At 35.8% G+C, this 16,803-nt stretch overlaps 3 protein-coding genes across 7 annotated transcripts; 1 reads left to right on the top strand and 2 right to left on the bottom strand.

Moving 5' to 3' along the window:
• On the top strand, positions 1 to 2,983 carry LOC126720793 (receptor protein kinase-like protein ZAR1). The gene is made up of 2 exons (XM_050423620.1): positions 1 to 1,772; positions 1,929 to 2,983. The coding sequence occupies exons 1-2, from the start codon at positions 284 to 286 to the stop codon at positions 2,597 to 2,599; spliced, it is 2,160 nt and encodes a 719-aa protein (XP_050279577.1). The 5' UTR covers positions 1 to 283; the 3' UTR covers positions 2,600 to 2,983.
• Positions 2,984 to 6,617: 3,634 nt separating this feature from the next.
• Positions 6,618 to 8,262, bottom strand: LOC126720786 (auxin-responsive protein IAA32-like). The gene is made up of 4 exons (XM_050423607.1): positions 8,008 to 8,262; positions 7,321 to 7,569; positions 7,132 to 7,240; positions 6,618 to 6,984 (listed from the first exon to the last, which is right to left on the bottom strand). Exons 1-4 carry the CDS (start codon positions 8,132 to 8,134, stop codon positions 6,903 to 6,905), a joined length of 567 nt encoding a protein of 188 aa, XP_050279564.1. The 5' UTR covers positions 8,135 to 8,262; the 3' UTR covers positions 6,618 to 6,902.
• Positions 8,263 to 10,943: 2,681 nt separating this feature from the next.
• LOC126720770 (uncharacterized) lies at positions 10,944 to 16,057 on the bottom strand. Of its 5 annotated transcripts, none has more exons than XR_007653657.1 (10): positions 15,498 to 16,057; positions 15,292 to 15,369; positions 13,233 to 13,940; positions 13,031 to 13,133; positions 12,389 to 12,489; positions 12,092 to 12,266; positions 11,802 to 11,972; positions 11,612 to 11,712; positions 11,378 to 11,489; positions 10,944 to 11,246 (listed from the first exon to the last, which is right to left on the bottom strand). XR_007653657.1 is itself a non-coding variant. In XM_050423592.1 (10 exons), exons 1-10 carry the CDS (start codon positions 15,807 to 15,809, stop codon positions 11,430 to 11,432), a joined length of 1,755 nt encoding a protein of 584 aa, XP_050279549.1. In that variant the 5' UTR covers positions 15,810 to 16,057; the 3' UTR covers positions 11,325 to 11,429. The 5 variants fall into 5 exon arrangements, 4 of the variants coding, with proteins under 4 accessions (XP_050279549.1, XP_050279551.1, XP_050279536.1 ...); XM_050423592.1 differs by lacking the exon at positions 10,944 to 11,246 and having other exon boundaries at positions 11,325 to 11,489; positions 13,233 to 13,735; positions 13,790 to 13,940; XM_050423594.1 differs by lacking the exon at positions 10,944 to 11,246 and having other exon boundaries at positions 11,325 to 11,489; positions 13,233 to 13,726; positions 13,790 to 13,940.
• Positions 16,058 to 16,803: the final 746 nt, after the last annotated feature.

The raw sequence follows: 16,803 nt of genomic DNA, 5'->3' as shown, positions 1-16,803 counted from the left end.
TTTTTTCTAATATTTGTCCATCTTCCCAAGGTCTTGCTTACTGAACCTTACCATTCTTCAACACTATCTCTTTTCCATCACTGTCAAAGCTTGCTTTCATACTCTCTCTATCTCTCTCTCTCACCATTGTGTAACTAGAGCTTTCTCATCACTTGGTTTTCTGCTACTGAAAGGTAAGCTCTGTAAACCCCCCCCCACCCCCCCCTCCTCATATTCTGTACTTGGATTTTTTTTCATTTTTCTCCAACGGTCATTTTTTTTTTTCTCTTTCATCCTAGATGATATGTTTCCCTTTGTCTTGTTTGTTCTTCTTCTTCTCTGCAACTCTTATGGTCTAGTGGGTTCTTTGAATGATGAAGGGTATGCCCTTTTGTCATTCAAACAGAGCATTAAGGAAGACCCAGAAGGGTCTATGAGTAACTGGAACTCTTCTGATGAGAGTCCTTGTTCATGGAATGGGATTACATGCAAAGAACTAATAGTTATTTCTGTTAGCATTCCAAAAAAGAAACTTTATGGGTTTCTTTCTTCTACTCATGGTCTTGGAGCTCTCTCTCAGCTCCGCCATTTGAATTTGAGGAACAATAAATTGTTCGGGACCTTGCCTGTTGAGCTCTTTCAAGCTCAGGGGCTACAAAGTTTGGTCCTTTATGGGAATTCCTTATCTGGGTCTGTGCCAACTGAGATTGGGAAGCTCAAATACCTCCAAACCTTAGATTTATCCCAGAACTTCTTTAATGGGTCTTTACCCAGTTCAATTATTCAATGCAAGAGACTCAAAGCCCTTGATCTTAGTCAAAATAATCTCACTGGTTCTCTGCCAGATGGGTTTGGGACTAGTTTGGTTTCCCTGGAAAAACTTGATCTTTCATTCAACAAATTCAAAGGTTCAATTCCTAGTGACATGGGAAACTTGTCTAGCTTGCAAGGCACTGTTGATTTGTCTCATAATCTTTTCTCTGGTTCCATCCCAGCTAGCCTTGGAAACCTCCCTGAGAAGGTTTATATTGATCTCACTTATAACGATTTGAGTGGGCCTATACCACAAAATGGTGCTCTGATGAACAGAGGACCGACAGCTTTTATTGGGAATCCTGGGCTTTGTGGCCCTCCATTGAAGAACCTATGTTCTTCAGATACCTTTGGTGCAACTTCACCTTCCTCAATTCCATTTTTGCCGGATAACAACCCGCCTGGGAATCCTGATGATAATCCTGGAAAAAGTGGGAAAGCAAGAGGGTTAAGTAAGAGTTCTTTAATTGCGATTGTAGTGAGTGATGTTATTGGCATTTGCCTCGTAGGATTGCTGTTCTCATATTGTTATACTAGGGTTTGTCCTTGTAGCAAGGGTAAGGATGAAAATGGTTATGGTTTTGAGAAGGGAGGTAAGGGAAGGAGGGAGTGCCTGTGCTTTAGGAAGGATGAATCAGAGACTTTATCAGAAAATATTGAGCAGTATGACCTTGTGCCATTGGATACACAAGTAGCTTTTGATTTGGATGAGCTTCTTAAGGCATCAGCTTTTGTTCTAGGAAAGAGTGGAATTGGGATTGTGTACAAAGTTGTGCTTGAAGATGGGCTTACCTTAGCTGTGAGAAGATTGGGTGAAGGGGGTTCTCAAAGGTTTAAGGAATTTCAGACAGAAGTAGAAGCAATTGGAAAGCTAAGACATCCTAATGTTGTAACCCTCAGAGCCTATTACTGGTCTGTTGATGAGAAGCTGCTCATCTATGATTACATCCCTAACGGAAATCTTGCCACTGCAATTCATGGTAAGTTTCACCAGTCCCTATTTCTCAGCGTAAAGGATTTTTTTCTTTTCCCTTCTATTTATGGTAGTTATTTAACTTATTTTGATTTCTTATAAATACTTTGATTAATGTTCTGATATATCTTTATAATTGATTGCTTCGGTGTAATGTCATCAGGGAAACCTGGAATGGTATCATTTACACCACTATCATGGTCTGTTCGGTTAAAAATTATGAAAGGAATTGCAAAAGGCATGGTCTATCTACATGAGTTTAGCCCCAAAAAATATGTCCATGGAGACTTGAAGCCCAATAATATACTGCTTGGACAGAACATGGAACCCCACATTTCTGATTTTGGACTTGGGCGCCTTGCTAATATTGCTGGAGGTTCCCCAACCCTGCAATCTAGTCGAATGGCCACCGAGAAATCACAAGAAAGACAACAAAAGAGTGCACCCTCAGAAGTTAATACAGTTAGTTCATCTACAAATTTGGGATTTTGTTATCAAGCTCCTGAGGCACTCAAAGTGGTGAAACCGTCACAGAAGTGGGATATTTACTCATATGGGGTGATCTTACTAGAAATGATTACTGGAAGATTGCCTATAGTTCAAGTGGGTACCTCAGAAATGGATCTTGTTCAATGGATTCAGCTCTGTATTGAAGAAAAGAAGCCACTTTCAGATGTTTTGGACCCATATTTGGCTGAAGATGCAGATCAGGAAGAGGAGATTATTGCAGTTCTGAAGATTGCAATCGCTTGTGTTCATAGTAGCCCCGACAGGAGACCTGCAATGAGACACGTCTATGATGCTCTGGACAGGCTTGCCATAGCCACTGATTGAGCAATCCAACAAAACTGTGAATCTGGTCATTCGTGAAGCTTGACATTTAGTTTGCTGACAGATGCATGACTAGCTGAATTTTCCTAAATTGAAAAGGATGAAAAAGAAGAAGGAAACTTGCATCAGAATTGAAAGTCATGGAAAAGAAAATGATTATTTTGTGTTAGTGACTTTGTTCTCTGTAAGATTCTCTTTGTTAGTTGTCGCTAGGTGAAGGTAGGGTCTGCTGGGAGAGCATGCTATGAGAGGTCTCAACGTATCTTGCACAAGCTGGCTGTTAATATTTTTCTGAAAGAATGTCTTTTTCTTCTTGCTCTTATTGCAGACCATTTTGTATCTTCTTGTTTCTTGGTCAAATGAAGTTAATTATTTGTTTGTTGTTTCTTTCTCATCACTCTTAAATTAATCATTAAACAATGGAGGACAATTAATTTATTCCAGTCACGTGAACTCAAAACCAAGATTGTGGTAACTCTGTTACTTGTTTGGCCGCATTCAGCTGAACTCCTTTGCTTTATTTCCCCTAGAATGCTTACCTTACTAGATTATGTGGTGCATATTTTGAACATACTAAAATCATTCTGGAAATTATAGACGTCTTGAATTTAGATAATGTGGTGCATATTGCTTTAGTCTTTCTAGTTAGTACTGATTCAGTGATTCCACCTAATACCTATATTAATAGTGCACATCTGAATAGACTGAATTGACATATCTTTCTATTTGTGAGGTTGACGACGTCAACTTTGTGTGATATTCACACATCTTTTCTAATCCGAATTATTCTCAATCTTATTTTTACTTTTTCAGATATCAATTTCAAACTTTCCCCTCCAACTATCCCAAATCAAATATAATACAAACCAACAAAAGTGTATGCAAGCAAGGCAAGCTGACACAATATTTTTCATAATTACAAACATAATTTGTTATGATTGGAGCAATATTACTTTCATATGAGTCTATTATAATAAACCCACATGTGATTTGGTCTGTTTTCACTTTACCTACCCGTGGTTTAAAGTTTTAACACTTTACCCACTTGTGTTTAACTCCGTTTGGTCTCTGTTACCCACACTAAAATTCAGATCAGCAATAGCTTTGGGTTACGGTGGTGACAGCGGAGGAGCACGTATGGGTTTGGGCTTTGGTTTGTAGAGGAGCACAACTACTTTGGGTTTGAGATTTGAGGTGGAGCGTGACGTGTGGGTTGTGATTTGAGTTTTGGGTTTTGGTTGTGGTCAATCTGAGATTTTAGCTTGGTTGCAGTGGATTTCAACTGATGAAAAGTGGCTAGTGTTGGTGAATCTCAAACCTTCGAACAACATGGATTTTTTCTTAGAGTGCAGCGGCTACAATTTATGAACATGAAGAAGAACTAATCTGGGTTTGAATAGCTAGGAATTGGATATAAGTTTTTTTTCCTTTTTTTTTTCCTTTATTTAATAACAATCACAACAACTCTTTATTTACCCAAAAGAGAGTGAGAAAAGGGAAAAAAGACTTAGAATTTTTATGTGAAAAAAAAAACAAAAACAAAAAACAAAAAGGCCGATTGAGATTTAACCTTTATATTATGCACAGGTTGTTTTCTTTCTTTCAGTACCTATATATTATGCATAAGTTATGGATATTAGTCTTAGCATTCAACCTCAATTATTTCTGTCTTCTAGTCAATGAGAACCCGAACGACACCATAAAAAAGTAGATCTGGTGGTGTTATTGGCTTATTGCTTGACACTAAGACAGAAAAGGTGGAAATAAAGTAGAAAAGGTTTATTAGCATTGACAATTTCACGGTGGTGTTATTGGCTTATTGCTAAGTTCATTGATACCCAGCTCTATCTATTTAGTTTTTTTACAAATTTCCTATTTGTTCTTGTTTCTTTCTTAATTTTTGTTGTTCTTATGTTTTTGGAGGAGAGATATATAAGATAGAAGAAAAAAGACTTATTTACCCATAATTTTAACGGAGGTGGGTAACAGAGACCAAACAGAACTAAACACAAATGGGTAAAGTGTTTAGTTTTAAACCATAGGTAGGTAAAGTGAAAATAGACCAAACCACAAGTAGATTTACTGTAATTTCTCATATTTTTATTATGCACCAATCACGATAAACCATGTCTATAGTTGTGAAAAAATGAAAATTTTGTGTTCCTATGACTTATTGTTCAACAAATAGTTGATTTTCTAGTACCAACCATGAGGCGAGATTGTAGGGAGTAGACACCACCAATCTGCAAGAACATTCTTAGCTGTCCTTAGATTTATTTGTGGTCTATATGCCTGTTATTTTACTTTTACAGTGGCTTCTTGTCGGAATGTATTTGGTCAATTTTGTCCATCTAAGCTTTCTTAACATTGCTTATAAATAAATAAAAAAGCTTTCTTAACATTTTGTATTCTAGTGTTAGAAAAATTAAAAGCTTACTTCCTCACAGTACTTCATGATGGTGCGAGAGTTTCATTTTAAATAATTAATTTTTTGGTATATATACCTTAAGCAATGGCAAGATTTAATTATTTGAAAAGATGAACATTCTTGCTTGGTGTTCTCACACATGCATGCAGACAGATTAGAAAGTAAGTGTTTTTCAACAATTAATTTGGTGCCTTTCTGAAAGGATCATGACTGATTCTGTAACTAGAAGGCATACGTTTTTGCAGAAGTTCATGTACACACTGCTACATTGCCGTTTCAAGTGGAGGCTTAATTGCAAATGACTGATAACATGGAATTGAACAACAATTTATCAGTTTGAAATGAGTGATGCATGGACATCCAAATTCAATTGGTTTAACGAACTCAGCTTACTGTATGAGGAGATTGAGACAGGAAATTCAGTTTTGTAGATCTTTATAGTGTTGGGCTTTGTGGAGCCTAGTTATGTTTGATCCGGTTGACGACCCAACTAGACCCAAAATAATGTTGCGTGGTTTTTAATGGGAGATTTTCTGAGGCTTAGTTCATGGAGCGTGGTTTCAGTACTAATTTTGTTTACTATTAAAATGAGAGGAAGAGATTTACAGAAGAGTAATGAAATAAAACTTGCAAATGCATGTTTCTCCTTTTGAGTTTATTCTGCCCCCCTAATCAACTGCCATGTTGATGCACTCTGGTTAGCTTAGATATGTATCCATACTATTACTGTGCTATGTTTATAACTGCAGTGTGATTGAATGGTATTGTATCTACCACACCTACTACAATGTGGTGGTAGCAATTGAGCAGAAATTGTCAAGCAGGTTGGCTAAGAGAGGAAGAAAATATTTGGTGGCTTAAGATAATCACATTAATGGTTTGAGATACTGTTATGACTTCATAGGTAGTATCAAATGTTGAGGCATCAGAGGACGGTATTCTAAACGAGAAACAGTAGGAGTTTTGATTCCAGTTTTGCTCTCTCTAGAAAGACAGGAAAGTGGGAGAACGAGTGAGATGGATATTTCTAGTTTTTGGCTTCAGGCAGAAGCTACCTTTATGCTTGACACATGAGAAAAGCTTACATCCATCATCCACTCTGCACTACATAGTATCTATGTTGTTGATGTGGTCTTCTATATGCCAAATTGCCAATATAATCACCCGCTATATGCAACTTAAGTATTATGCTCTCACAGTCATTCAGGAAGGTTAGAATAGTATCACCAATGTGTTAAGAGGGCAAGCCCTCAGTGATTGAATTGTCACTATTCAGTGAATGGTATTCACTGATCAGTATGTACTTAGAGAAATACATATAGTGGCATTATCTGCAGTTTTACACACTCTTGAGAGAAGAAAAACATGTAACAAACTGGACTGTAAGATGATGTAGCACTTCTTTAAAGCTAATTCTTTTTTCAATTTTCCTTAATGCGTTTGGTGTATTGAAAATAATTCATTACATGCGATCTATAGTTGTGATTATCTTTATTCTTAAATAAGTTATCTTGTGATTCTCTATCAGGATTGTTTTGCTATTCCTAAGTTACAAGAACTATTTTCAGGCCACAAACAAACGAGTGCACAGACTGCTTTTCCAACAATTCCATGTACCAAAGAGCTTGAGCAGAACATGTCTTAAGATAGTTGAAAGTTGATCCCAAATAGCCTTACTAGCATTTACAATTTAGTACTCAAGAGGCCCAGCAAAACAAACACTCATTAGGATTCCATATGCAATTTACTCAGAAGTTGTGAGGGCCAAAATTATTTTGAAATACTTTTTCTTGAAAAGTTGTTAACTTAATCTACTTCTAACTCAGAGACGCTTCAAAACCAGAGAGTGGGAAGAGGCGATGAGCTGATGAGGAATACTTAGGTAAATTTTGATGAACCTGGAAGAAGAGCTACATTCTTTTGTGCAATCCTCAGCCGCTTCACACATTCCACAAATTCCCTGTCACCAATTGGAGGGGGGTTAAGCAAAAAAGGATATTAACACAATGGTTCCAACACTATGACACTATAGTGTTCCATCTAACAAAGAAAGTGAAAAATGCAGACTCTAAAAAAGAAAAAACGATGATGACAAAACAGAACCTACTTCCATGGCACATCACCAACAGCTCTCCAGTTCTCCTGTCTATCCTTATAGAACAGTGAGAATTCTGAGCCGGCCTGGAACAACCTTAACCCAGATGCCGATTGCCTACCTGAAATATTCAATTGGTTATTTACTTCCATTCCAACATGTATAATTCTCAATCTTCAGAATAAGATTATTGGTACCTACCAAACATTTCTTCTAGCTGAAGTGCTAGGCTAGCGTAACCACCATGATCAAGTATGCAAATTTTCCGGCCAACTACAATCCCATCCATGTTAACTTTCACAAAAGCCCACCTTTCTTTGCTTTGGACTCCATCGGCCTCTTCATCACAATCTTCAGTTATACTTCTTGGATTCAAAGTGTCAGAACTTTTCAAGTTCAGGTTAGCTGGGGGCCAACCTAGGAGTTCATCATATCCCTCAAGGCTTTCCACTGGTCCAAATCCAAATTCTAGTTAGTACATTGCAGTTACTGTTAAAATTATTTTTATTTATCTGTTTATTGTTGAACCTTGGTTCTCCTTATAAAGAAGACCAGACAATACCACTGAGTTACTAGACTACTAGCAACAGTTACAGTTACTAAATGGAAAGACTCAGAGACAATTTGCCTCTTGAGCATTGTGTACAAGTTATTAACATAACCAACCAATACCATGAATATGATAAATGATATACATAATAGGAAATTGTCATCACATCCTCCCATGAAATCCTATCGTTTCCTGGTACAAATTACTAACATAAACCCAAATGAGTAACATAAGTAATCAATTCAAGGCAATAAAGCCTTATTCTCTCTACTACATGGGGTTGATTAAAGCTAGTGACTCTTACATAAACAACAAAAGTAAAGGAAGAAAGAGCATACGATTTCCTGAAGGATGATAAGCCTCAGGTTGCAGAGTTCTCAGGCTAAGACCCAGATCAATGAAGCCATCATCTTCCTTGGCTTGGTAATAAACTGAGTGAAAAAAGCCGGATGTGTTTGAATCCATTGGAATATTGCACAAAACAACTTTTAGTTTTACGCAGTAAGTTGTCGGTAGCTACTATGTTATGCCGATTTGCATCCAATGGAGGTACCAATTTATAGCATGTTGGAGCCAAAAACAACTCAACATGTGAAGCAGAAAAGCAAACAGATTGTGGGGGCCAGTTAAAGTACAAATTGAAGACAAGAAAGCGTACTCCATTATCTATTATTGAATGATGCTTATCTTTTTCTGCTACTATCAACATGCAAGTAGCCTAGTACACAAAATAGTTGAAAACACCACAAGAACAAGGGATGGCCAAAGTTATCTTAAAAAAAGTAGTTTCGGATTCTGCTACCTAACATTGCTACAAAAGTTTCAGACTTCTCAGGTTGGTATGGTATCCCAGGGTGACTAGGAGCAATTTCCAATGACTGATAACGAGTTTGTACTTCTTGGACCAACATGTTAATAAACAATAAGTAATGCATGTATTGTGACAAGTGCAGTACATGTTAAAGAATTGAAACCTAAAATTGCCACTAATTTTGCTACATGTTGCTTCATGTGTGCTGTGAGTGTACAATATGGACAATGGTACCACTGGTGGCCTGAATTTAATGCTCATCAAAGTTGGTTTATTCAAACTATAATTGGACTCCAGTTTAGTTTATACTATTACTTCTTTCTTAGTGTGGCCTAGTTGGCATTTTGGTTTTCTACAATGTCATTGTGTTACTATTGTGATCTCTCTAACTTCTTAACTAGTATCGTCATCTCTTCCACTTAAGTTTCCCCAAGTTATGTTGACAGGCATTACTAGTCACATATGCGTCATATCTCAAAAAAATTAGTAAAATTATAATTGAATACCCTCTAATTATTTACGTAGTACAATTCAAATGTAAGAATTAGTACATACCCGCATAACACATACTTATTTTATTCGATTAACATAGAAATACTCATATTCCTTGCATATGTATTTACTATAACCCAAGTGATAGTAACAATATAAAACCAGCCAGCATGATTCACCATGCCAGAAGTGTCAAAGCAATCCTGCCTTAAAAATGAATGACTTGTTAACTTTTGGGTCAACAAACATGATTAATGGGAAGACAGCAGTCCAATCCCAAAAAGAGGCTCGGCCCCAGAATGGGGCTGCAAGATCAGACCTAAATGTAAATGGGCTTGAGTTTCAATATATTTTTATATAAGGCACAGATTTCTAATTGAGACAAGTCTGAGATGAGTCCAGTGAAGTTCATGCTACTCGGTTCACTAGGTTACAGTAAATGTTTCTCACTTTTAACTTCCTACACCTAGACCTTACTGAGCAGAGTTCACACTGTGTGCAGTAAATGTTTGTCAAACTACGGCAGTCCTACTTCCTAGACCTTAATGCATAAAAACGGCTCTGAATCATAGCTACAGAATTTCATGCGCAACGACTTTTACCTTTATTCAGCTTTCACTTCCTGAATCAAGGGATGATCTTGAAATTGATGAGAAAATCATTTTATCTGCCAAAACACTAATTTTAAATAGGGTCTTATTAACTGACTCGTAGGACAAATGTGAATAAATTATTTTTTAAAATTTTTTATATTTCATGAGAAATACAAAAAAAATTGTTAAAATAATTATTTCTTTCTTATAAATTTTTTTTTTTAAGATAACTTCTAAACTAATGTTCTTAAAACACCTATTAACATTTCTCTTTTTAATATTCTTTCTTCCAATAACGTGCCTTTATTTTTGTTATAACCTTAGGTTTTGTTTAAGAGTTCATAAGGGAATGAGTATGAATGACCATAAAAGAATGAAAAATATTTAAGTAACAGAAATGAATGGAAAAAAAAAAATAAAATAAAATGAAATTAAGTATTCTAATATAGATGTTTTAAAATAAAGGAATGGAAATGAATGAATTATAACAATAGAGGGAAATTAATAGAATCATTTTATAACAATATTAATATTAGACCCTTGCTTTAAAATAAATGGCAAAATATATAAGGGTATTTTAGAAGTTTTAGTAAAAAAATTCATTAAATCTAATTCTATTTCCTTCAATTTCTCCCAATTTTTAGGGAATGAAAATTTAAGGTTTTGAAGAAATAAAGAGAAATGAGTATCTATCCACTCAAATAAGAGAATAGATTTTCATTTTTTCCATTAAAACTCCCAAACAAAAAAATGAAAGAATATTATAATATTATTCTTTTTATTCCTTTGAATTTCATATTTGCATATACATTATAAAATGATGGAAATTATAGTCCCATCTCATCAAATAATAATAGCATTATTTGGATAAGATAAGATGTAGACAATGAAATCGTATTGATTTTAAACCACAACTCATCAAAGAGCGCGCACACAAAGATTGAGAAATAGAGATGGATTCTTTTTTAGGGTCCGGTTAATGTGTGCCCTTAGGGCACACATTAAGCTTTCTGTTTTTGGAAACATTTTCTCGAAATTGAAAAAGCTATCATTACTTTTTCAATTCTCAAGAAAATTTTTTCCAAAAATGGAAATTAATGTGTGCCCTTAGGGCACACATTAGTAAAATCCTCTTTTTTATAACCTCAACAAACACCCTAATGTGTAAAAGATATGACCAAAAGATTGGCAACTCATCTCCTTTGAACAGACCAAAACCTCATCTTTGAAGAAATTATGATCCACACTCAACCCTAACACAATCCTATTAACACAGCTCAAATTTGACTAAATTACAACCCTTTACAACACTTTGTTTTGACCCAAGATTTTTGCCAGCAATCTTATAATCTAAAATGATAAATAAACAAAAGGTGTATTAGAGCAAATTATACCTCAGAATCAGATATCACAGGACACTTTTAAAGGTGTTGGCATGGGCAGGTTATAGCGTTAGACAAGCAAGAAATAATATATTTTGAACAAAATTCTTATTACACAATTGACCAGAGATCCAGGCACTGTATGATGGAAAGAATGCTTTCCTTGCTCCTTCTTGCTTGACTTTGATTCTCCTAACACCAATTATATTGATAATTTACAAGATAGTAAAATCAATGTAAATTCTGCTAAAAATCTTTAAGGTCCTCCAGGAATGGAATGCTTTATCTGTACATCCTCCCTACATCATCAATGAATAAGGCAAATAATTACATTAAGTGCAAGTGGCATAAAGTACCAAGCATGTTCCAAGAAACCAAAGATCCTATAGGGATGTGTAATAATCAAAATCATAAGAGAGATATTTCATGCCTGCTTGGAAACCAAATTCAATCCGTAGCATGAAGTTTCATTGCCTAGGTAATCACGCTGAGTCATGCTGAGTAAGGAATTGGGTTATACATGGATACACCTGCTCCACAGCCTGCATTTTAAAGCTTTAGACAAATAGCTGTGCAGATAAATAAATTAAATGAGGTGTAATATTATGCCATCATCCCCGCCCCACACCACCACCCCCCCCCCCCCAAAAAAAAAAATCCGTACCAATCGTCCTCCCACCAAATCATAGTGGGCATAATGTGGACCTCCAGGCTCTCCAAATACTTTATAGGTAACCAGTTGCTCAGGTATGAGTTTAACAGTTGCTGGTCCATCCAAATCATCATAAGAAATAAGCATAGGCTATTAATCTCAAACAAGGTAGATATATAAATCATCTGGAATTTAAGCATACCCTCTACAGCTTCAGGTGGGCATATGAGATCCTGGTCACCAGCTAGTGCTAAGATAGGGACATTGCCTTTATGTACATGATCCTTGTAAGAAAGGGTACCACTCCTGTCACATAACCCACCCTCTCGAAAAGCCGTTGTAAGCTGCAAGAGAAGTTTAGCAGGTATAGTACCTGCCAGTTGTAATTGGAGGTTACATTTATTAGTAGTTAGTGGTGATTCAAGGTATGATATCATGCATATAGTGGAACCATTCAATTAATAATGCAATGTAGATTGACCAGAAACTTACAGAAGTTGTTTAAGACAAGCTTTTTTAACAACTCAGGGTGCATCATGTCCTCTGCTGAAATAAGATTATTAAGCCAAGACAAGACATAAGGAGGTCGAGATGAGAGAGGATAAGCTGCTGCCAATAATGTTCCCAAAGGAACGACAGGTACACTGAGAGCCTGCGCAGGATCCGCCTGTATGACAAGTGCCTTGATATTAGTTTCTCAACAAAGCGTATTCTTCCAAACGTTTTGAGAAGATAGTCATTGAATCTAACATGGAGATGATAAAATGATGAAATTTTACATCCACTTACAAGTGGTAAGAGCAATTTGAGTGATGATTTTGAAGATGTGTAGTCAAGGGATGATGCCAAAGTAACAATAGCTGCAAATCTCGAGTCTCTTCCTTCAAAAGCTTATAAGATAAAATTAATGAATGCATCAATAGGATTCTTCTTTCTTCACAGAATAAATGGAAAGAAGAAAAACAAACATAGTATAAAACCTGAAACAAACTAACATAACATTTTAAAAACTGATTTTTTTTATAAAAAAAAACAAAAAAACACATTCTAAATGACATGAAAACTTAGATTAAAATAGTATAAAACCTGAAACTATCATAATAACGGCTGACCATTTTCTATTATACCCATAAAATTAATATTCAGACCACACAACATTAGTGAAGGGCCATATTACATTAATAAGTCAGTTATCATTTTCTATAGTACAGGAGAAAAGGTCAGTTAGCCTATATGACATAATTGGTTATGATTATGACAAACTAGAACTAAAAGAAATATTGTAGATAGCACCAAGCCTTCGATCCAACACAGTATAAGGTCAAGCCATGAGATACAACAAAAAGCTTACAGAATGCATTTACAAAAATCAATGCTATCAGTGGGTAAATGTAATTGTAACATGACACACTACAAAGGATGGAATTGTACCACATCGTGAAAGGGTTGAATAAAGCAAGATACCACCCATGGAGTGTCCAATGGCAAGCAATTTACCATCCTTTGGTTTGCTTTCTGCTGTTACATATTCAATCTATATTAACAAAATTGAACAATGTTAGTTCATCATGTAAAGGGTAGGCATGCTTAGTTTATATATTATAGCTTTCCAGCCGGACAAAAGTCACCTCACCGCAGCTGGAACATCCTCTTCCAAGTAATGATCAAAGTCCCAGTCATATTTCACTATCAAGTCAAGTTGCTTCTGGAAATCTTCTATTGTTGAAACAAAACGCTCTTGCAAGTCAAACAATGGAGGGGAAACAGATATTTGGCCCTCATCAATGATATTTACAATCCTTTGGCTCAGATCCCTGATTTGGCTAGCAATACTGGAATTTTGCCTTGTTTCCAACAAACCTAATAGCTTGTCTCTTATATCATTAAATCGACCGGATAACTGAGAATCCACCAAAAGTCTTGAAATCTGATCAAATAATTTAGCAGACATGATCTTGGATTGACCTTCACTGAGAAAGCCAGAGAGTCTTTCGGACAAACGCATAAAGGTTTCTGTCAATTTCATTACCAGTCTTGATTCATCCCACACTGTTGCCATTCCCGTTGTGTCTCCTTTGACAGCCATGCTCTCAGATTCTTTTTCTTTGACAGCAAAAGTCTCAGATTCTGCAAAAACTATAGTGCTATTAGTTGACTGTGGTTTCACGGGAAAAGCACTATTGGTCATACTCTTGGAAGCAGCTTCCATCTGCCTCGATCTTTCATTGGCAGACTGCTTAATTTCTTTGGTGTTCGATCCCTGCACACTCAACCCAGCGCCTCGAACTTCAAGGATCCATGTGTCAAACCCTTGGCCAGACATGTACCGAGCAAATGAAGACTGAAAAAGATACCACATACGTTAGTAGGCCACTATAGTGTGGTATAGAAATGTGGGAAATGTAGGAGACCAAAAAGAAAAAAAAAAAAAAAAACACCCAAGTGTAAAGAATCATTAAATTCTTCTTAACCTGCATAAGTTTTTAATAATTACATGATATCAGAGTCACATTTAATACCATTATCAGGCAAACTCACAGGATTGAGCAACAAATGGCATAACAAAAGATACTTAAGGGAACCAAACAAATGATGTGCAGGGTGAACTATACTCTAGAGACCAAAAATTGAGAAACATATAACATAAAAAAGAAGTTTGGATGAGTAAAAATACAAGTAAATGCATTGATAAGTACATTCAGGTCAGACAGGTTGATGATAAAATTAGTGAAAATTCCCAAAATGATTCAACCAAGTTCATAGTATAGATGCACCATGCAGAGGATTAACTTCATAATCATGTTACCAGAAAAACAAAGCCTAAAAGTTTTTCAATATGGGTGGTGAGAATATTCTTGATTTCCTTTGACATAACACAGAGGACAGGAGGTTCTCAATGGAGCTAAATGCTAAAGGATGCATATTCTGACTACAACTAGAATTGCAGCTTTAGTGAGTTGGGTGATCCACTACTAACATTATACTGTCATTTTTATACAGCTTTTTTCTTACATTTCCAACAAAGATACAATAATCCAATTGCAGTTCCATACTTCATATTCCACCACGACTTGATATGCAGTGACGTTCTTATTCGCTCCTTCCTCACAAATGATCAAAATACATCACAAATAATCGATTTATGTATCCCCACTTTCCAGGCAGTCAAGCTTTACCATTCCCTAGCCTGACTTCAGATTTACTACAATAAATATTCATATATTTTTAAAGCTGTAGTGTCCTACATACCTCAAAAACATTCTAGAAAATTGTAAAGCATACTTTTCCTTGTTTACTCCACAAATTTACAAGCACACTCTCAATTCAACTCAACCTTAATCCTAATGAAACTAAGGTGAGCATTATGGATTCTCATGAACTAATACACACATATATTCTTTGTCACCCACTTTGTCATTTCCGCACTGAACATACTTATTTGCCAAAAAAGAAATAGTCATAGACATAGTATCAAACAAACAAAACAAAAATAGAATCCAAAACAAGATAATTCTGGGGCCCCACACAATTTTTTGTAATATCCTTCATATTGCTCTCTCTCTCTCTCTCTCTCTCAAATTGTCAAATTTAACTTGAAACCATTATAAGATTAAGACATCATTGTCTTTAAACACACATTATATATATAAAACATCATAAGCTTAAAAAAAAAAAAAAAAAAAAAAAATTACCTCAGGAGAGAGATCGTATCCAATAGCATTAGTTCCCACTCCAGACAACAGTAACAGCGGATGATTCCTCGGAGGAGCCTACATAAATTTTTTTCATATTTATTAGTATTTACTATTTACTATTTAGTACTCCTAATAAACAGCGTTAATTAAATAAAAGTAAATATTTTTGATAATTTTAAAAAGTTAAAAAGTTTTTAAGAGACCTGAGGGGAAGGACGGTAGCGCCAGAGGGCGAGCTTCCAATCGGAGTTTGACACGGGGACATAGTGGAGCTCGTCCGCCGTACATATCGGCGGTTTTTCCTGACTCTTCAAAACGGCGTCGTTCGAGGAGGAGGAGGAGGAGAAGAAAGCTCTCAGCCTCAACGACGACTTAGTTCTCCTAATGGGAAACGAACAAACAGCCACTGCTCGACGGGTTCCACCGCCGCCGCCGCCGCCGCCGCCGCGTGAGAGGATGGTCGACGTGGCTACGTGCAGAGCCGAGCGAATATCGGATTGAATCGTCGTTGCCATTTTTTGTTGTTGTTACTTTCTTCTTCGCTTCGTTTCGGTGCTTTTGCTTTTGCTTTTGCTTTGGTCTCTGGATTGATTGCGTTGGTGCCAACGTGGAATTGGGACAGCAATGATGTTCCAAATCTAACGATAAATCCAATTGTGAAACGTGTGTGAATGAATCTCATTAACCCAACATTTTTCACACCTTAATAATTTTGCCTAATTTCTGATGGTCGGTTCGGTTGTGTAAACTGAAAACTGTAATGTCTTTACTCTTTACGTGTAGAATATCAATAAGTGGTTGTCATTTATTTATTATGAGTTAAATTTTTTTTTTTTTGGCAAAAATACAAAATTTCATTAAAATTCATTTTAAGATTCTAAGGGCCCGTAGTAGAGGAGTTTGAATAATGTTTTCTAGTGTTTTTGATATATGTGTGAGTAAAAAAATGTGTTGAAATATGTGTAAAGTTGTTTAAAATATGAAAATGTGTGTTTGAACCACACAACCACATAAGGCCTAATTTTTTTTTTTTTTTTAATTCAATTGAGTTTTCTATGTTTCAAAATTATTCAATCAAAGCCTTCTCTTAACCTCTATTAAACTTATTTAAATGTCAACTAGCACAGCGTTGTTTTGATAATTTTAGAATATTTAATAAATAAAATTATTATTTCAAAATTAAAAATGAAAAACCTAGATGTAGGGGTGAAAGGCTTAGGAATGTATATTGAGTCGTAGGTCTTGTCCGATGACATTTAGCTATCCGAGGATAGTTAGACATTAACGAAGACGAACAAATCAGTAAATTATGAAATGATTCTGGTCATAAATGTTTGGGAAAGTAGTCTGAGGAGAAATGCCTCCTCGATTAAGCAGAGTAGAGGTCAAAAGTTTGACCTACCATTAAGAACAACACACCAGACAATTTTATTAGTAAGGATAAGCATCAAGAGAGAATTGGATAAGGGGAAGTTAAAAATTATCTAGGAGAAAGCTGCTATCACTGCA

The sequence above is a fragment of the Quercus robur genome, chromosome 1 (assembly GCF_932294415.1).
Source record: "Quercus robur chromosome 1, dhQueRobu3.1, whole genome shotgun sequence".
In the NCBI taxonomy this organism is placed as follows: Eukaryota; Viridiplantae; Streptophyta; class Magnoliopsida; order Fagales; family Fagaceae; genus Quercus; species Quercus robur.
This window is presented reverse-complemented; position numbering and strand designations above follow the sequence as displayed.

Bases quoted from the DNA above. Each gene is read 5' to 3' on its own strand.
- LOC126720786 (XM_050423607.1), bottom strand. From the start codon at position 8,134: ATGGATTCAAACACATCCGGCTTTTTTCACTCAGTTTATTACCAAGCC. The intron at 7,570-8,007 runs GTATGCTCTTTC...GATTTGGACCAG, and splicing joins TTATCATCCTTCAGGAAATC to TGGAAAGCCTTGAGGGATAT. The intron at 6,985-7,131 runs GTAGGTTCTGTT...AATTGGTGACAG, and splicing joins GTTGGTGATGTGCCATGGAA to GGAATTTGTGGAATGTGTGA.
- LOC126720770 (XM_050423579.1), bottom strand. From the start codon at position 15,809: ATGGCAACGACGATTCAATCCGATATTCGCTCGGCTCTGCACGTAGCC. The intron at 15,370-15,497 runs GTCTCTTAAAAA...AAATTTATGTAG, and splicing joins GCTACCGTCCTTCCCCTCAG to GCTCCTCCGAGGAATCATCC. The intron at 12,490-13,030 runs GTACAATTCCAT...TTATCTTATAAG, and splicing joins TTCAACCCTTTCACGATGTG to CTTTTGAAGGAAGAGACTCG.
- LOC126720793 (XM_050423620.1), top strand. From the start codon at position 284: ATGTTTCCCTTTGTCTTGTTTGTTCTTCTTCTTCTCTGCAACTCTTAT. The intron at 1,773-1,928 runs GTAAGTTTCACC...TAATGTCATCAG, and splicing joins TCTTGCCACTGCAATTCATG to GGAAACCTGGAATGGTATCA.